The sequence below is a fragment of the Saccopteryx leptura genome, chromosome 11 (genome assembly GCF_036850995.1).
Source record: "Saccopteryx leptura isolate mSacLep1 chromosome 11, mSacLep1_pri_phased_curated, whole genome shotgun sequence".
Classification (NCBI taxonomy): domain Eukaryota; kingdom Metazoa; phylum Chordata; class Mammalia; order Chiroptera; family Emballonuridae; genus Saccopteryx; species Saccopteryx leptura.
Window position 1 is genome coordinate 2,881,817 of NC_089513.1, and position 20,684 is coordinate 2,902,500.

General features: G+C 53.3%; 1 protein-coding gene across 4 annotated transcripts in view; it reads right to left on the reverse strand.

Annotated features, from left to right (window-relative positions):
* Positions 1 to 310: 310 nt before the first annotated feature.
* The window catches only part of TSHZ1 (teashirt zinc finger homeobox 1), an 81,628-nt gene continuing 61,254 nt past the window's right edge, over positions 311 to 20,684 (reverse strand). For 2 of the 4 annotated variants that reach the window (XM_066352236.1, XM_066352235.1), the window contains exon 3: positions 311 to 4,990. In XM_066352236.1, the coding sequence (XP_066208333.1) occupies positions 1,788 to 4,990 (3,203 nt within the window). In that variant the 3' untranslated portion in view covers positions 311 to 1,787. Of the gene's footprint in view, positions 4,991 to 14,688; positions 14,751 to 17,853; positions 18,054 to 20,684 lie in introns of those variants that run through there. The other 2 variants (XM_066352237.1, XM_066352238.1) reach the window with 2 other exon arrangements.

Genomic DNA, 20,684 nt, shown 5'->3' on the forward strand with positions numbered 1-20,684 from the left:
TTCCCGGATGCCCAGAAAGTATCGCTGTCAACACCTGTCAGCTACCCATGAGGATGCTCTCCACCCACACCCACCACCACGCCCTGTGTGGCTCAACTCAGTGGCAGCCGGGGGTGAGGGGGTGGCGTCAAAAAGGTTAATTAGCATTTTTAAAGGCACCAAACTTATTGTGTGCATGAGAGGTCAGCCCGCAAACCGTAACAGGAGGCTGCGGAACAGGACCTCCGTTGGGTTGATGGCATCAGCACAAGACCTGTCCCTGCTGAGACCACACCTCCCCGGCTAAAGAACGAGGATGGGACAATCGACATAAACCAACAACGGCGTGAGGGTTTATTTTACAGTTGAGAAAACAAGTGGATTTCATTGTGGTGAACCCGACAGACTGTACAATAGTCACGACAGAGCATCAGACGTTATCATTCATAGTGCCTTGCTTTTCGTCTCCATTTATTCATTATTTTTATCATTTCTTTTAATTTTTTTTCTGTCTGTCTTGATATACATGCATCTGGAAAGATGCAAATGCCAGTAAAATTTTTTTTTTCTCTATTTAAATCAGGCGGCAGGAACTAAATTTTTTTATTCAAAAAATTGTGGTTTTACATTATATACACAGAAATTTAATATAAAATGACAATATAAAAAGTTAAAAGAGAAAGCATACAGCCAGGAGGTACAAAGAAAGTTGAATAGATTAAAATGGTACGATATGTAACATACAGGAGGGTTTTTTTCTTAATTTTAAGCTGATGCAAATGTACAAGGGTAGGACTCTGGTGTCTGCCCCATTTTTTGATTTTTTTCCCCATTTACCAAGGCAGCACGCTATAGAAAGGTCAGCTTGTACCAAAGCTTACATTTGTAAATAACTATAAACCGCAGTATTTTACAGGAAAAAAAAAGAAATAGTATTTTTACACATTTATTTAAATAATAGCTTGCATTCTTTTTTTTTTTTTTTTTTTTTTTTTTTTTTGCCAAAAGTGGCATTTTTTTTTCCAGCATCCAGAGGGTTTGGGCATAGTGGCAACCAGGGTGCTTGTGGTTGCTAGGTTTTCTTGTATTTTTTTTTGTTTGTTTCATTTTGTTTTGAACATGTCAAGGTGTGGCTCCCTCACCCCGCCCCCACCCGGCGAGTCCGAGACAACTTCCTGTCTTCCAACAGCGGCATTGCATGCTTCCTTCACAAACCAGTTCTGCCTGTAAAAGCTCCTTCTTTTAATTATTAAATAAGTTTTGTGTCTGACACAGCTTTTGATCTGAATGAAATGCCTTTAAGCCTTTTTTATTCCTTTTTTTTTTTTTTTTTTTTTTGAGTGAAAGGCACAGAAGATGCGATTACAGTCCTCAAAGGGTTAAATCTGACACCGCTAGGTTCTACGACCTTTATTGTCATGGCAACTTTGTCATTTTTTTTTCTTTAGGACGTCTTTTTTTATCATTGTGATGTGTGTCTCTCTTTCCTGCTAAGTCAGTGTCTCTGAGTCCTGTGCCCCACTGTTTCCTACAAAAGATAGCTTAACATCAAGAACTGATGTTGAAAATAAAGGTCAGACGTTTTGACTCACGGGGAAAAAAAAAAGAAAAAGAAAAATAACATGCACGGTTGAACAAAAAGCATATAAATATAGCTACAAAATATGTGTTAAGAAAAACCAAGGTCCGGACAGGGCGTGCGGCCCCCAAGGGGAGAGGGGCTGATTTTGGAGGCTCAGGCCGGGCCTAGTGCAGTGTGAAGACGACCTCTTAGTGCAATGTGCCGGGGTCCCTCGCGTACCTGGGTGCTACTGCTTCTCCAACTCTGTCACGTAGATCAGGTGGTCCTCCGGGGACTTGCCGTGGGTCTTGCTAAGGTGCAGTTTGACTGCGTGTTTGCTCGCAAAAGTCCGGTTGCACAGCTTACACTGGAATGTGGAGCCCAAATCATCCTCGGCGGCTCCCACCGGGCCCAAGGCCTTGTTGGCCAGGACCTTTGAAATGCTCTGCTGTTCCTGCAGGGGCAGCTTGGAGAGATCCTTCAAGCTGAAGCCCAGGTGCGTCTCTAGGTGACTGATGTAGGTGGGCGCAGTTCTGAATTGAGAGGCACAATCATTGCAGAAGAACACGGGGTGGCCCGTGTCCAGGCTTTTCAGGAACTTGGTCCCGCCTGTCCTCCTGAGCTGGTACTTGACGTTGGCCAGCCAGTGGCTGATGGTGGTCATGGAGAGCCCCGTGAACTTGGAGATGTGTACTCGCTCCTGCGGGCCCAGGTCTGACATGATGTACTTCCCCTCAGGGGTCTCCCGCAGGCTGGAGGCGAACTGGGCCTGCAGGATGAGCAGGTGCTGGGGGTTCCAGTTGGACTGCCGGCCCTTCCTCTTGTGGACGGGCGACAGCTCGTCCAGGGCCTCCTCGAAGCTGCTGGCGTCGGCGTCTGACTTCTCAGACACCGTGGAGGGTGTGGAGGACTTGGGGGTGAGCCGGCCGGTGAGGTTTTTCACCATGTCGGAGATGTCCATCAGTGCACTCTCACGCAGAGGCGAGGAGACCGCATCGGCCGCGCCGGGGACCAGGGGCTTGCTCTTGGCCTTGGTCAGGTCGATGGGCTGGTCGCTGTTCTCGTAATAGTAGCGGTCGATGGCGTCGGCCTGCTTGGCGGGGGTGGCGGGGTAGACGGGCTTGTCCAGCATGCTGTTGCTGATTTTGTAGAGCATGGCCAGTGGGTCCAGCGAGGGGCTCACGGGCTTGGACACCTTGCCTAAGTGCGTGTTCATGATGGACTGCAGCGCGCTCAGTGGGCTGATAAAGGACGGCTCTGGCGCATGGTCTGTGATGATGCTCAGGTTGCTGCAGCCGTTGGTGACCTTGGCTTTGAGAGGCTCGGTGCCGTTGGGGGTGTGGGCATCCACCGCGCCCTCTTTTTTGGCCTTTCCCACCTCCGTCTCGGGGCCCTTCCTCTGCGGGGGTTTGCTGCAGCTGTCCTCTGTCCTAGGGACATCCTTGTTCTCTTTGGCCACGGGGGATGTGGCCTTGGCCGGTGAGCCCTTCTCCTTCTCGGCCGGCCTCTCCTCCTTCTTCACGTTGACCTTGCCTGTGACCTTCTCCACCAGCTCCTCCATGGCCAACACGTTGCTCTTGTGGGGCGGCGGCGTGAGGCTGCCCGGGGAGTGCAGGAGGGCGCTGTGCTCCGAGGACAAGGACTTCACACTGCCACCGCTGGCGTAGGACGGCTGCATCTGCACGCTCTGCACGGCCGGCAGCGGCTTCACGGCACCAGGCAGCTGGTAGGCCGCGTGGATGCTGGGGTAGCCGCCCCACGAGGGCGCACCGTTCTGGGCCTTGCTGATGGCCGTGGAGACGGTGTTCTCCAGGGACTTCAGGATGTCCACCCCACCCCGGGGGCTGTCACCCAGGTCCTCCTCCCGGAGGTACTGATAGAGCGCCGTGGGCTCAAACTTCTCGGAGGAGTCCTCGCTCTCCTCCTTGACCTTCCTCTCTGCCTCACCGGCCATGGTCAACTTCTCCTTGTCGGGCTCCCTCTTTTCGTCGGAGGCAGCAGAGCCCGCCGGCGAGTCGGGCTGCTTCTTGACGTGGGAGGCAGGGAGCCGGGTGTGCGTGGTGGGCGGCAGCGGGATGGACTGGATCTTCTCTTCCACCACTGGGTCCAGCACTAGCTGCTTCCCTTTCTTGGAGGCAGAGGTGGTCACCTTCAAGAAGTGGCCGGTGACCATCATGTGGGCGGTGAGCTGCTGCAAGGTGTCGTGGGAGCTGCCGCACTCCATGCACTTCAGGATCTGCGCTTTGCGGGCCTCGAACTGCCAGGTGTAGCTGGCGCCATTCTGGTAGCCGTAGCGGTTGTTGGGCGTCACGTAGGGGTTGGCGGCCTTCGGGTCCTTGGCCGCATCGCTCGGGGCAGCCTCCACAGCGACCCCCGCCGGCTCAGGGGAGCAGGGGGAGGCCAGGTCCTGAAGGGCGCGCTTTTTTGTGGAAGGGACCAGCTTGGCGATGGCTGGCACCGGTTCCTTCAGAGGCACTTTCTGGTAATGCTTAGTCTTGATCATGTGGACGCTGAGGTCCTGCAGGGACTCGAATGAGTGGCCACAATACATGCACTTGAGCACCTTCTGGGCATCCTCCTTGCCCTCCATCTCCATCAGGGAGCGCTTCCGGGGCTTGGACCAACGCTTGGTCTTCTCGGAGTCCTTGTCCCTGTTGTCGTCGCGGTAGTGGCCGGTCTCGTTCATGTGCACCGTCAGCTCCACCAGCGTGTCGTAGGCGGCGCTACAGTCCTTGCAGCGGAACTTGCTGGCGCCTGTGAACACTGAGCCGTACAGCTTGTTGTTCTGCCGGTACAGCTGCACGGTGCTGAAGAGGCTGGGCTCAGGCAGCAGCCCGTACGTGGACGTCTGCTGCAGCGTCTTGGCCAGTGCGGCCTGGTGCCAGTCGTAGCCTGAGCCACTGCTGGCGCTGCCGCTGGTGCTGGTGCTGGTGCTGGTGCTAGAGGAGCTGGAGTTAGAGCTGGACGTGCTGGCGGTGGTGCCGGTGGGCCCTGCGGTTGTGGCGGGGGGCGTGGGCGCGGGGGGGGCGCTCTCCTTCGGGCCCACATCGTTGTTGCTGCTGGTGGTCGAACTGGACTTCTTCAAGTCCAGCGCTAAGCTGGACCAGCAGGACTCTGAGAACAGGTTTGCGTACACAGCCTTGATTTGTGCCAAGCTGTCCTGGGGGTAGGAGGCGCTTTCCAGGCCCTGCGGGTCCTCTTTGTCCTCCCGGGAGGAGGAGCTTTTGAAATGGGCCAGCTGGTCGCTGTTCTCGCTGAAAGGCGACCCGTAGCCGGCATCCTGGTTCGTGGCTGTACTGACCGGGGAGTCCTGGTAGCTCTGGCCCTCTTTGATCTCGGCCTCTTCGCCACCCATGTAGTCGCTGTCCTGAATGTCCAGGGACAGCCCATCCTCCTCCGCATTTTCCTCATCGATTTCTGCCGCCTTCAGTTCTTCCTCAGGAACATAAGCTAGGGCAAGAAAGGACACGTGGTGAGAAGTAGATCATGCTCCAGGACGCACCCCCCGCCCCCGGCACGCTCACCATCTTGAAAGAGCTGCTTCTCACCCAAGCTCCTGGGCTGCAAGGCGACCCCACTTTAGGGGACCACCCACTCTGCACCTCAGCGGCCAATGTTAGGGTCCACGCAGGGCAACCACCTCCTCTCCTGCCTGGACGCTCTGCCACGAAGGAGCCTTGACTCAGGGCAGGTACCCACCCACCACAGAGACCTCTGTTTGGGGAGGCAGCTGGGTGGGAAGGGAGTGGACCCTGTCACTCCCTCCCCCCGCAGGCCTCTCCTTTCATAAGCGATGGCCTGAATATCCCCCCTTCCCTTTCCATCAGGTGGGTCCTGGCCGTCAACATTTAGGGCCAGATATGTCACAGACAGAATCGTAGGGTTTCATAAATATCAAGACTCCTCAATGACAAGTGGTCTTCACTACCTCGGAGAAGGCAACTGAGCACCCCCGGCCCCTCCTGCATGGGGGGGGGCAGAAGGCACCCCAGGGGGACACCAGAAAGGTGGCACAAAGCAACATTATTGTCAAGAGCCAAAGGGAGAAGCAGCCCACGTGCCAATGGACAGAAGGCTGGACAGACAGAACAGGGTGTATTATCCAGCCTTAAAAAGGACAGGAAGCCTGATAGCTGCCACAACTGGGGTGACCCGTAAGAACACTATGCTCGGTGAAATAAGCCAGTCACAGAAAGAACAGACACTGTGTGATTGCACTCCCATGAGGACCGAGAGGAGCCCGACCAACAGAGACAGAAGGGAGAGGGTGGGTGACGGGGCGTTGCTGTGTCATAGGGGACAGAGTGCTGTCGGTCTGGGAAGATGTTTGGCAGATGACCAGTGGGCTGGCTGGCTGCACAGCCCTGTGATGGTGCCTAATGCCACTGAGCCATGCACTGACATATGGTAACTCTTCTGTGAGGAATGCTTCACCACGGTAACAACATACCCTTTCTGACTGTAACAAGGCCAACAGCGAACATATAGCCACCTACCCACTGCAGAGTACACGTGCACAGCAGGGTGACCTGTTGGGTTGAAGGCAGCATTTCCCAGGGGACACGGCAGGACACTGACGGCTGTCACATGAGTGAGAGAAGTGGAGGGCATATCCATCATTAGATCAATCCTGATTTTTTTTTTCCTACTGCGGGATGTTTTAGATCCTGGAACGTGTGACATCGCTTGTTTATTTCCAAGGGGACATAATTACATGCCTCGCCTCTTCAATTATTTGACCATTGTACGTATTTTACTTACTCTTTTATTACTTTTATTATTTTATATTTGAGGAAGTAGCGAGCTGAGGATGTGTTCCATTCACCACCTGGGAGATTTGGGGTGAAGGTGTTTCCCAGAAAAGCCCTGTGAAAATCCACTGATAGGACCTGAGACACAGGTGTCTCATTAAATGCAGTCACTCATTATCACATTATCAGAGCCGGATCCCATGGGCATGTGGCAAACGCACTCATACTTTCAGGAATGACTGACAGCACAGACAGAGACCATCCCGTCTGCTTGGAGGTGCGGACATGGGGCAGGGGAGTGTGCGGAGAGTGTCAGCACCTGCAGACCAAAGACTTCAGATCCCAGCAAGACTCCTGGGTGCGGGCACACACAATCACTGTGAGCACACGTGTGCACACACAGCCGATGACGACCTATAAGCTCACCTGCACACTAGCAAACACATGCATGGCCGAAGACAACATGTGAGCTCACCTACACACTCATACACTCATACACACACACACACACACACACACACACACGGCCAATGACAACTGAGTCAGCCATTCATCCAACCCTTCTGAATACAGTTGTCCTGCCCTTATTTGCAGGGGAGACATTCCAAGACGCCCCCTCATGGATGCCTTAAATTACAACTAGTACGGAACCCCAGACACACTATATATGTTTTCCCCTAGGTATGTACACGTCGAGGATAAAGATTAATTTACAATTAGGCACAGGAAGAGATGAACAACAAGAACAAATTATGACACAGAACAATGATAACTGTAAACTGATGGGGACCTGAGCACAAGCTCGGCAACACCGCGACAGTTGGTCTGATAACCCAGACGGCTACGAAGCCATCAGTCGGAAGGGAGCACATGCAGCACGCCGGCCAAGGGCAGGTTCATGTCCTGGACGGGCGCAGCTGGAAGGGCTGGGATCTCAGCACGCTACTCAGAATGGCCTGCAGTGTAAAACTTACGGATGTTTTATTTCTGGAATTTTCCATGTCGTATTTTCAGACTATAGTTGGCTGTTGGTCACTGAAACCTGGGAATGTGAACCCCAGACAAGGGGGACGGTAGCCCCCCACACAGGCCATCCCCACACCTCAGCGACAGTGTGAAGAACAGATCCCTCTCGTGGATCTGGGGGTCCCAGGACCATCAATACTGTGCTGATATTGCGGAAAACAGTCACCTGTGTGAGACCCAGGGTTTAACGTCAGGCGTTGGCATCTGGGTGATGCTCTAGAAAAGTCCCGGGGCCCTGGTGTGAAATGTGAAGCTCCCGCCACTAAAGGATGATTGCCAAGTTCAATCACATTATCACGTTGCCCAGAACTGTTACAGGTTTAAGACGGGCCTGGGTTCCCAGGGCTCACAATGAATGCTCAGCCCCGGGCCCCCTCAGATGCACCGGTCACCTTCATTGCCTCCCAGCAAGCCCAGCCTGGGGACATTGGCTTGGCCACAAGGCCCCCCACTGTGGATGGTGACATTTAAGGCTCCAGGGCACGCTGGGCCGACCGAGCTCATGGGAGGACCCCAGGTCCCAGGTGCGGCCTGCTGCAAGCTGTCCCCGGCTCCAGCAGCACATCCTCAGGAGCGACCAGAGGAAGCTGCCTGACCATGGGGTCCTTCCATCTCATGAAAGGACTGCTCGTGTACAGGAAACATTTGATCTGGACCAGTCCGGCTCAGACAGGGGGCAGGGGCTCCCACAGATAAACGACTTTCATCTGGACTCTGGAAACAGAAACGGGAACTTGTGGCCACTCCTCTAGGGTCACCCGTCCTCACTCTCAGAGACGGGACCTCAGGGCCTAAAACGGCCCGGATGGGAGTTAGTTGCCATTGGCCTGTCCTGTCTGCACCCCAGCAGAGGGGAGTGTCACCTGTCCTGCCCCCTCCCGAGCCTGTCCCCCTCCAGGACATCCAGTCTACTTACTCTACACCCAGAAGTCACCAGGTTGAGCTAAAATGCATCCAGCTGACAACTGCACAGCCCCAGGGCAACAGTTACTGCTGGCGACAGGCACCCTCAGCCCAGCCTCCTCCACCAGGGAGCCCTCCAGGTGGATGCTGGTTGCAGCGCGTCATCCTCCCACCTGGGTACCCACAGCCACTGTTCTCCAGGAGGTGACTGGTGGACGGGAAGGGCCCTCACATGCTCAGATGTCACCTCCTCTGGGACGCTGCCTCCTAATCCCCCTTGCAGAATTCACCCTTCCCCTTAGAATCAGAGATGTCCGCCTGTCGGTACTCTGAGTCGAGCTCTGAACTCTCTCACTCAGCCCATACCGCGGAGTGTCATCCACACCTGCCACCAGACGTCACCTGAACATGCCTATTTTGCAGATGAGGAAACTGAGTCTTGGCGAATCTGACCAACTTCCCCCAACTTACACAGGAAGCAGTGGACACAGGATCGGAATGCAGGTTACCTAAGCACCAGTCCCCAAGTCTATCCACAAGGCTGCCATCATGACGCCAGGACTGTCCTTTGTCTGGTCAGCATTGTACTGCCAGTGAAACCTCCCCTGCAGGGGGTGGGGGTGGGGGTCTCTGGATGACTCGGTGACCCAGAGCAGCGGTTGGCAAACTCATTAGTCGGCAGAGCCAAATATCAACAGTACAACGATTAAAATTTCTTTTGAGAGCCAAATTTTTTAAACTTAAACTATATAGGTAGATACATTGTTATTAACTTAATTAGGGTACTCCTAAGCAGGCCTTTGCTAAAAATGTCGCATGATGTTAGGTCACGTGTGGCTCGCAAGCCACGGTTTGCTGACCACTGACCCAGAGTAATTCTGTATCAAGTATTTAGACACCTTGTATGTCAACCATAACTGAAAAATATATGCATATTTTTAAAAAGTTAGATGGGAAGAGATGAATAAATTCCTTAAGGATAAAAAAGAATAGTATTCAGATTATCTTGATGAAAGAGAGTGAAGGAAGAAGAAGTTTTAAATGCTGACACCCCTTGTTGGCTCAGTGATTTTATTTTGGAAGTCGAGTCTACAGACAAGAAACACGGAACCAGTGTCGCACACGAGGAAGCCCTTGGTAGCTCTGCTCCGCGGAAACCCGCGACCATCCATCCAGACCTTTGGCGGCCAGGGTGGTTCAGGGAACTGCAGTTTCTCCCCATGATGCAGGACCATCCCAACACCAGGACGTCTGCTTTGATGACACGGGCCAGGTCGCCAGATAAAGAAGGCAAAAAGACACAACTGTCCACAGGGGGAACCACCCCTTTAAAAGAACAGTCATAATGGCTTCTTCTAACTAATGGCAGCCTGGGCTGGGTGTTGGGTGAGGAGGCTATTGATAAATAGCCATATTTTCAGAATCTTCTGGGTGTTTTCAACTTAACAAATGCGGACTGCCCACGTCATGCCATTTCTGGAACAAAACAGCTGGCAGCCACTGGCCAGACCCTGAAATAAGGAAGGCCAGGAATGGCAGGGCCCCCGCCTGGGGTAGAGGGTGTCCCCAGCCTGGGGGAGGTGTGCTGGGGCCTGCACGGGAGGAGCTGCAGGGACCCTCCTGGGCCACCAGCCAGCAGCACCATGGTCACCCTGGCCCCATGTCAGCCTCCAGCCAATGCGCCTTATGCTTCTGGAACCTTCCCGGACTGATGCTTAACCAGATGTCCTACCAGCTTACTCATCCCGGGATGTTCACATTGTTTGTCTGTCTTGCCGTGTGGCCCCATTCCTCCAGCTCATCGTACCCTTTTCCCTTGGTTAAACTTTCACCTCTGCTTCCCCAGGGGCACGGGAAGCACCCCTGGGACCACTGGGAGCAGCGATCCTACCTGCGCACCGTGGGCACGCCCCTCCCGTTCTCCCACCACCTCTTCCGGCGGCCCTCTGGTCACAGCGGCGGTCACTGTCAACTCACTCTGGAGCACTCAGGGCCACATGAGGACAGACGAGGGGACGGCCACCACCACTATGGGTACAAGGGGTTCGACTGCCCCACAGGATGGCCACAGAATGTTCCAGACTGACTGTGTGAGCGGCCAGCCAGCCGCCCTGACCCCTCTGCCCTCCACTCCGAAAGCGGCAGTGCGGGCCTGGATCCAAGGCCCCAGCGATGACAACAATCACAACAACCACCAGAGAAGCCCCTCAGCTCCCCCGCTTGGCCGGCAGGCACTGCCCAGCACCAGACCCCAGCTCCCTAGTCTCCCAGCCCTCCTCCCCTCGTGAGCGCGTAGAACGGAGCGGTAGCTGTGAACGTGGAAAGTGGCTATTTAGAGGTGACACGTATGTAGCCCAGGGCTCTGGTCCCCGCTTGGTTACTGGCTTACGATAAACACCAAGCTTGGCTATTCTTTTGCCACCCGGTGAAACTACAGTGTGTCCGTAAAGTCATGGTGCACTTTTGACTGGTCACAGGAAAGCAACAAAAGACAATAGAAATATGAAATCTGGGCCCTGGCCGGTTGGCTCAGTGGTAGAGTGTTGGCCTGGCATGCAGGAGTCCCGGGTTCGATTCCCAGCCAGGGCACACAGGAGAAGTGCCCTCTCCTTTCTCTCTGTCTCTCTCTTCCCCTCTTGCAGCCAAGGCTCCATTGGAGCAAAGTTGGCCCAGGCACTGAGGATGGCTCCATGGCCTCTGCCTCAGGCGCTAGAGTGGCTCTGGTTGCAGTGGAGCGATGCCCCAGATGGGCAGAGCATCACCCCCTGGTGGGCATGCTGAGTGGATCCCGGTTGGGCGCATGCGGGAGTCTGTCTGACTGCCTCCCCGTTTTCAACTTCGGAAAACTACAAAAAAAAAAAAAAAAAAGAAATGTGAAATCTGCACCAAATGAATGGAAAACCCTCCCAGTTTCTGTAGGATGATGTGGCAGCATGTGCGCATGCGCAGATGATGACGTAACACTGTGTATACAGCGGAGCAGCCCATGGCCATGCCAGTTGAGATATAGATGGTACAGAGGAAAGTTCAGTGTGTTCTGTGACTCACTAAATTCGAATCCATGACCAAAGTGCATTGTGAATATCAGCGTGTTTATAATGAAGCACCATCACATAGGAATAACATTACTCGGTGGGATAAGCAGTTGAAGGAAACCGGCAGTTTGGTGGAGAAATCCGTTCTGGTAAGCCATCAGTCAGTGACGAGTCTGTAGAGGCTATACGGGATAGCTACCTAAGGAGCCCTAAAAAATCTGTGTGTAAGCCCACGTCGAACTGCACTGAATAGGTATAAAACTGGGAGAGTTTTCCTTTTATTCGGTGCAGATTTCACATTTCTATCGTCTTTTGTTGCTTTCCTGTTACCGGTCAAAAGTGCACCATGACTTTACGGACACACTGTATACCGCCATACCAGATTACATGCTTATACCTCTCAAACGAGCTCTTACGCCGGCAAATGCAATCTCCACAAACAGATGACCGTTATAGCAAAATACATTTGCTCCATTGGGCCCCATCACACAAGGGTCCCCCCTGCACACCGAAGTGATACACACCGCCCAGTCCCAACGCCTGGTGGAGTCTTGGGAAACACACTTTTTCTCCCAAATTTGTAACTGCTCACTTGTAGAGAGTCACCTCACCTCTGTCTCAGAGGCAGGAGATTCTGATGCAAGTTCGGCTATACTGGGAAATAAAAGCACACGGGAAGCAGACCCAGAGCTTCTACCTTTCCTCCTACTAGCAGGGTGGATGCTAATCTATGAACATAAATTGTGGGGGGTTGGCAGGAAGGTGACGCTCTACTGAGCAAAGTGGAAAGGCCACTTCTGCTCTGATGTGATGGGAACAAAAATTTTTCTATCGCTTTGGCACCAATTTTCAGTGCCCCGTACCCATCACTGAAGCGCCTGACTCACTACAGAAGTGGTTCTTTAGTTAAAACCCAACAGAAGCCATTGTTAAGAATGGCCATCAAATGAGCCCTGGCTGGTTGGCTCAGTGGTAGAGCGTCGGCCTGGCGTGCGGGGGACCCAGGTTCGATTCCCGGCCAGGGCACATAGGAGAAGCGCCCATTTGCTTCTCCACACACCCCTCCTTTCTCTCTGTCTCTCTCTTCCCCTCCCGCAGCCAAGGCTCCATTGGAGCAAAGATGGCCCGGGCGCTGGGGATGGCTCCTTGGCCTCTGCCCCAGGCGCTAGAGTGGCTCTGGTCGCGGCAGAGCGATGCCCTGGAGGGGCAGAGCATCGCCCCTTGGTGGGCAGAGCGTAGCCCCTGGTGGGCGTGCCGGGTGGATCCCGGTCGGGCGCATGCGGGAGTCTGTCTGACTGTCTCTCCCCATTTCCAGCTTCAGAAAAATACAAAAAAAAAAAAAAAAGAATGGCCATCAAATGACCTCCCTGGTTTTCACCTGATTCTAATTTTAATTAGGAATCCACAGGTAACTTCCTGAAAGCAATACAATTTCTTCTTCTTCACACTGCCCCAGAATTTAATTTCAAGGTAAGTGAGAAATAAGACGCCTCATTACAAGGCCCCTCCCAGCAAGCACATTAGGGTCTGAGGCCCAGAGTCGGTCACATTACCACAATGCAATTGAACAAGCAGAGAGCCCCATCACCGATTCAATCGCCATTTAAAAGACCAAAACTGTCTTTGATTTTCAGCCACATCAGGAAGCAAAAGAAGAGAAAAAAATATAGGAGAACCTTGAAAAACCAAAGAGAGGGGAACATGAAATGAGAGGAACAAACAGGAAATGAGTCTCGCGTGAACCCGACGGGACACACGGACGTCTCTCCCACTGGACCGTGTGTGGATACTCGGGCACAACCTCACAGCTGGCACATGCCCACCGGGCGTGCCCAATGCCAGCTCAGGCGAAGGCACGCTCCCATGCTTCCCTCTGCCCCTTAGAAGTGACCCACACCACACCAGGACCAGTGATCAGCCCCAGTCTACATGCCCAATGTCAGTGAGTTAGGCCCCAAACACCAGGTTCTGGCCTGGAATTCTAGAAACAGCTTTGACCAAAGGACAAGTCACCCTGATGGACACCACTTAGAAATCCAAGGAGGAGACCTGGCATGAAATACCTCTCCAAATGGCCGAAACCCACGTGAAGAAAGGGAACTCCGTCAGGCACCTGTCTGTGCTCAGCACACCACACACTCGGCTGTCACGAAGGACCAACAGTGACTGTCTCCAAACACAGACACGTCGCTCCACCATGCAGGTGATGCCCTGTGGCAACTCACACCATGTCCCCTGTCAGAAAGCGAGCTGGGTCGCCTCCGCTCGGGGCATGAATGCAAGAGATGGGAGAAAGGGGTCCCTAGAGCCTCTGAATCCCACACGGAGCTCACGTCCCCAAACAGCCTCCATCTTCAGTCCCAGCAGCGCATGCTCATAAATGCCCCAGGACAGAAGAAATGGGAGCGCCCAGCCTTGAGGACCGGGGTGCGGGTGTAACCAGGTGTGGGGACACGCAGACACACCAGTCCTGAACGGAGACCAATCTCTCCCATGCGGCTGGAGAATCCCTGACTTTCCATACACCACGGGCAGAGACGCCAAGTGGGTGCCAACGGGTTCCACTGCCAGCTGAACCAGCCTACGTCTTCACTTCAGTACCTGGTGGGAGCATCACACAGGGTCACAGGACACCTGACGTTCATAGCAGCGCGGCTGTCCCTTGCCAGATCGCGGTACACTCTGCGCGGTCTCACTGTGTCGCGGGTTCTCAGTTGTATCGTGGCATTTTGCGGTACGTAGGTAGTTTTATATATTTCAATTATTTTTGTAATAAAGTAAGGAAAGTAAGTGTGGGAAAGGTTCGCAACAGTGTGGAGAGGGTTTATAAAGCCTTAAAATATAGATAAATCATAAGGTCGCTACTTCGCGGATTTTCGCCTATCGCGGGGGTTCTGGAACCTGACTGTAATGGCGTCCAAATCAAAGCTGCATCTGTGCAATCGTGACAGAAATCCCCACGCTCTTCCTGCACTAATTAGGGCTAATTCTAGGAGGATCAGTGCGTTCTCATAACTGCTTTTCTAGATGCTCTTTTTTTTTTTTTAAATTAAGCAGAGGGAGAGGTAGAGAGAGACAGAGGGAGGGAGGGGCGGGGCTCTGAAAAACTTCCCCATGTAGGTAACTATTTGTCATGATCTTTTGTTTTCTATGTAAGCTACAACCGTCTTAAAGAAAAAAAAAATCTCTCGTTCCTGAGTTCAAATGTACCCAGAATGTACTCCAGTATCTGTAGAGATGTTTACTTCCAGTGATAAAACTAGAAGAACAAGGTAAATGGATACAATTTTTAGACCAAGAGGGTCTTATGAGAGAGGCTCTGAATCACAGAAAACAAAGTCAACCCAACACTGGCATCTTCTCCCTGCCACCCTCCACCGGGGCGCTCACGGCTCCCCACGCCCCCTCCCCACACACACACATACACACATACCACCACCCCCCGAGTCTGATGAACGAGCAGCTTGGAAACGGTAACTGCAGCAGAAACTCCCCCCTTTATGATGACTCTTAGAAATAGGTGACTTCTCTCCCCATCAGATGAAACAAAGACTCCAAAGCGGCATTCCTGCTATTTCTTTCTGTGTTGTAACAGCTTGGCCCTTCACTCTCTGCTCGTCCTGAGCCTGGCACATGGTGTGGCGTGTGACAGTGAGCATGCACGGCAAGTCCTGTCAGCTGAAGTAGGACAGTCACAGCAGTCTGATGGACCCAGAGGACAGCTCCCAAAAGGGGGGCACGGCAGCACCTGCAATACAGGAGGGAAGAGTGTTGCCAGCCTTCGTGTGCAATCAAGGGAGTGCATGCATGTGTGGCCATGTGGGTGCATGTGTGTGAGTGCACGCATGCATGAGTATGTGTGTGTGGGTGTGTGCTCATATGCAGGCATGCAATCGTGTGTGTGTGTGTGTGTGCATGTGTGTGTGGGGTGTGAGTATATGCCCGTGTGTGAGCATGTGGGAATGTGTGCATGCAGTTCATGAGTGCATGCATGTATAAGTATGCATGTGTGGGTGGGTGTGCATATGTGAGCATGCAATAGTGTGAGTGTGGGTGCATGTGTGTATGTACATGTGTGTGTATTCATCTGTGTGTGTGCATGTGTGGGCATGTGGGAGTCTGTGCATGCATGAGTATGTATGTTTGGGTGTGTGCATATGCGGACATGCAATCGTGTATGCATGTGTGGGGGTGGGTGGGTGTATGTGCATGTGGGAGTGTGTGCATGCAGTGTGTGAGTGCATACATGTATGAGTATGCATGTGTGGGTGTGAGTGAATGTGTGTGCATGTGTGGATGTATGTGTGTGTGTATTCATGTGTGTGTATGTGCATGTGTGAGTGGATAAAAAATTAAAACCTAGACCCTATTATCTCCCAAAGGAGAATGAGACAACTGGACCTGATGGTTACATTTCACTTTTCTTTAAAAAATCAAATCTCGTTAATATTTTTTATCATGAAATGTGCCTTCTGGAGGCCAACATGTTCCTGCAGACATGCTGTCACCTTGAGCAGCACAAAATTCCGTGTATCCGAATGCCAGTGGACATCAGGCCACATGTATGGTCCCTGCTCAGGCTGAGTCTGACACTGAGGACGTGCCTGTGTGCCCAGATGGCTGAATGTACGCGCACGCGCGCACGCGCACACACACACACACACACACACACACTGTCTGCACAGAGACTTTGTCATCTCGAAGTGTAATTATACAACAAGGCACAGCATCTGATCTTCAGCAGCTTATATAAAAATTATATTTCTCAAATCACAGCCTGATGGCTTTTTAAAAAAAAAAAAATCTCTGTTTCTTTAAAGAAAACGAGATTTACTCTTTTCCACAGCCGGGTTTAGATGGGGGGAAATGTGACAGTTGTATTTGTTTTTTAATGGGGAGACGTTCCAAATTCCCTTCAGTCTCTAGTGTCCTCAGCTCTGAGCAATCAGGTGTGTGTCCCCTCCCTGAACCTGCCCCTGGATCCATACCTTGATGATGCAAACACTGAGGTGTTTTCCCCACACCTGTTCCAAGGGGGTGAAGAAGGCTCGGGAACCTGGCCTTTCCGCCTCCGCTGTCCCCAGACAGGAGAGTAGAAGCAGCAACCCGTGAATGGGTCCTTCCCCTGAACACAATCTGCTTTCTGAAAGTCAGCATTCAAGCTGTCCTTCAGCATCCAGTCCACGCCCACCTGGCTACTCAAAGTCCCCACGCACACGCGGTAACACACATGTATCACATCTGATGTCCTGACCGAGAGGGGATGACGTAACACGTGTTCCTTCAATGGAACGGGGGGAGGGGGTTCCGTGCCTGCCGGGCCCCGGTTTCGGTATCTGGAGTCATTGCAATCCCGGCAGTTGGTCTAACGGGCCGGCTGACAACATAACACGTTTCATTTTTAACTTGCTCGGATGTTGAGCAATATCGTCTCTAGAATAAGAAGAAAGGCAGTAACATGGGAAACTGCAACGTATGACTATGGCATCGGAGTACGAAAATCTGCCGACTAATCCACACGAATGAACTTGAATTCTCAAGGCTGCCGCAGGGCCCCCCATGCCCAAGGACCCCTCTCGCTGGAAGCCCTGCGACTTTCTCTAGAAGTGCCGTGCCGTGCAGAAGACAGACACACCGTGGGGAAAAGAGACCGAGACCCAAGTGGAAACATGTCCGAGAGCACCAGCAGCTCCAGCCCAATGGCTCTTCTTCACAAGGACAGCTAAGGGAGCAAGGTGACTTTTTTAGGCAAAGTGAAGGTCATTGTAAAAGCAGGAAATGTGAAAATTATAGGGACATGAAGATAGCCCTGGTCCTCATCCCCCCCTTTAAGTCCCCACAACAGGGTCCTAGGAGGTGTCCTCAGCTCCCCCACCCTCCCCAGGGTTTCACCAGCTGGAGATGACCCTTGCTGGTGGCCCATTAGAGGGGGTAACTGCCCTGGGCCCTCTGGGCTCGCTCCCTGCCCCTCCCTCAGAGGGAAAAGACCGGTTCCTAGCAGATCTGCACGGGGAGGCCTCTTGCGTGGGCCCTGTGCCGTGATTCTAATCTCGGAGATTGACTGGCTCCCCCCTCGTCATCTGATAAACCCCACACCCTGGCATTCTCATTAGGGCTCCGTCAGCGACGGGAGTGCGGATGAATCAGGCCGAGATGATTCCACAGAAGTGTTCATTTCCATCCCCGCCGGCAACATCAGAATGGAAGTATTTAACCTGCTTCCATTACGGATACAAATGACCGTGAGCAGGTAGGACAGATGCTAGAATCACGCCACCTCACTGACTTCCGTCCATTCCTCATGGGGAAGGACGCTGTGAGAGCCACCGCCAGGCCTCCGCCAGGGTTTCCACGCCCGGGCTCGTTAGCCTTAAGAATCATCAACACGTCCCCTGCTCTTCCCCTCCAACATTCCCAGGTGGTTGGGCTCATTTAATTTGGAGAAGGAAGCCTCTGTCAGTGATCACGGTTTGATCAGGTGCACCGCGGGAAGGGGCACGGGAGACGGCGACCGGGACCAGGACGGGGGTAGGGTGGGGGTGGGGGTGTGCCAGGAAACAAGCTGGGGGAGAGGAAACAATCTTGTCGAAAATGTTACCTTCCCGATGTGAGTGATGAAAGAGGAGTCTGTGGGAGACGCAGGCACTCAGAAATGGCTGTCACTTCAGATAGACACAGGCACGGCTCACCCAGACAGGTGACACTTTGGTAGAGCAAACGCCCCCTGCATTATTGAGCAGAGCGTGATGGGCTGCGCCAGGCTGCGCCAGGCTGCCTGGGGCACCCGGAGCCAAGACTGCAGCAGGTGCACGATTCCTCTCCTCATCTGCATCCCTAGCGAGGCTGCAAACACTGTTGTCTCCCGGCTGAACGAAGGAGAGGTGCTGGCGGCTCAGCGGGGTGGGGGTGGGGGTGGGGGTGGAGTCCCGGCCCTGAGCCCTCTTCACGTTATTTTCCCCTGGGACCCAAAGCAGAGGCAGCAACGATGCACCCTCATTAGGGGGTGCTCAGGCTCCTCCCCAAGTCCTTGCTTTCCTCCATAAGTGAGAGGAGGGGAAATAGTGAGACAGACTTATGCATGCGCCCTGACCAGGAGCCACCCAGCAACCCCTGTATGGGGCTGATGCTCGAAGCAATGGAGCTATTTTTAGCACCTAAGGCTCCACTCAGACCAACAAGCTATCCTCAGTGCCCGCGGCCATGCTAGAAGCAATTGAGCCACTGGCTGTGGGAGGGAGAAAAGGGAGAGAAGGGGGGAGAGGGACAAGGAGATAAACAGATGTTCACTTCTGCTGCGTGCCCTGACCAGGGACTGAACCTGGGACGTCCATATGCCAGGCTAACAGTCTATCCACTGAGCGAACTAGTCAGGACCCCTGCATAGAAATTTAGCCTAAGCACCTGTTCCTAGTCTAAGGACATCTCCCCTTTTGTATTTCTTCTGGAACACAGTGAGTCCGCCCTGCGACCATGTCTTGGGGGAAACATACAAGGTTTGGTCAAAACAACATCCAAGGAAAAGTTTTACACTAGAAGATTCGTATGGAGAGCATCAGAAACAAAAAACACACTCTGTCCCAGCTATCCCCACGGGACGCCTTCCTCTCCATGATGAACAAATGGACACTCGGGTCCTCAGCGCCCGTCTGCCAGCAACACACTGGGTTCCGTCTATCCTGTCTGCCTTCCTCGGTTCTGCTTGGGAAGCTGCTTGGAAGAATGGCAAGCATGTTCAAGTTCATAAGAAAAAAAGAGGAAAAAATGATGAGAGGAGAGAGAAAGGGAGCACCTGCAGTAACGCCCCGTGCCCCGCCCCCAGGGCACAGATTCAGAGAGGAAATGAACAAAGCCCAGCCCCACGCAGAGGAAGAGAGGCCTGAGGTCGACAGTTCTCAAGCATCTGCTGTGGCCACCCGTAAGGGAACCGTGTACTCGAGGACGTCCATCCTCTGCAGAGAGGGTGAGGAGCCCACAACAGGGACCAGAGGCATCTTTACCATGACGACACCTGACCAACCCTAAATAGTAATAAAATACATTCAGAGATAATGATTCGCCCGGGTAGAAAGAAAGACCTTTCTGTCCCTCTAAGCAGGACTGATATGATCCTGTTATTTTGAAAGAAATAATGTCATTGTTTCCAGATAAACACTTCGTGCCCAGACCATCGGCTCAGCCAGCGCTAGGCTTTGCGTTCTGACCTCTTTGAGTCATAAGAGGTCACGTTTATCGCACTCTCACTCGGAACCCGACGGCATCCCCGGTGCTCTGCCTCTGTTCATGGCATTAGCTTCCCATCAGCAGGGCAAGGGGGAAGCCCACGGTGACTCTCCACAACCACACAAGGAAACGGAGGTGCGGAGGTTAAACAAGCTGCTCCGGGCCGCACGGTCAGCTGGTCACGGAGCAGGACGCGCCCCCGCCCACGGCAGTGGGTGCAGAGCCGGGTTCCTGACAGGCGCCCACACTGCCACACGCGGGCCGCTCCCACCAGCAACAATAAGTGCCGTAAGTTTCCAACAAGTTCTGTCTTCAGAAGATGCGTTTGTGAAATCCGGTGTTTACCTACATGACGTCGGCGAGAGTGGCTTGGGCGGCTTTGCCTGCAAGTCACGGTCACGCCCCAGCCATGATGGGCGAAGAGAGCGTTTCTAGGGACGGCCACGTGTGGGACGGCTGCAAAACCTTGTTGGTTGACCCAGACGGGTCAGAGAGACAGGAAGTAGAATGGTGTCCACAGGAGCTGGGGGAGGGGAAGGAGAAAGTTGTGTAACGAGGACAGAGGGTCAGTCTGGGAAGATGAAAAGTTCTGGAGACAGACGGTGGTGATGGCCGCACAACGTGAATGTGCTTCATGCCCCAAAGCCATGCACTGAAGAACGGTGAAAATGATGGACTTCATGTTATATGTATTTTACTATAATAATAAAAAAACAAAGGGAGGGTCCCTAAGAAAACCTGTGTCCTACCCAGGCTCCTCCCATGGAGTCACTTCCCTGCCCATCAACAGCCCTGACATCACACAGCCACCTGGCCAGCCTCCGGGCCCTCCCCACCTGTGCAGTCTGGGGGTCTGTCCTCCGCTGGGCCAGGTCTCCATGAGCGAGGGTGCCTAGCAGCCGCAGACGGAAAACATTCGGGCTGGAACCACAGAGGATGAGCCCACTCTCAACCCAACGCCATTCGACGCTGTTGAGCGCAGAGAGGGTGCTGCGTTGCTGGCACACATGGCCCCTGTCGCCTGGGAAGCAAGCTGGGCCGGTGTGCAGCGGGGACTATGGAGGTGACCAATCTCTTGTCTAAAATTCCTGCTTAGAAACCCTCAAGGGGAAAAAAAATAAAGGCGACCCCTCCCCAGACCACGTGCCAGTCAACGGGAGGCCTTCGTCCACCAATCATCCTTCCTCCAAAGTTCTGAAGGCCTGAATG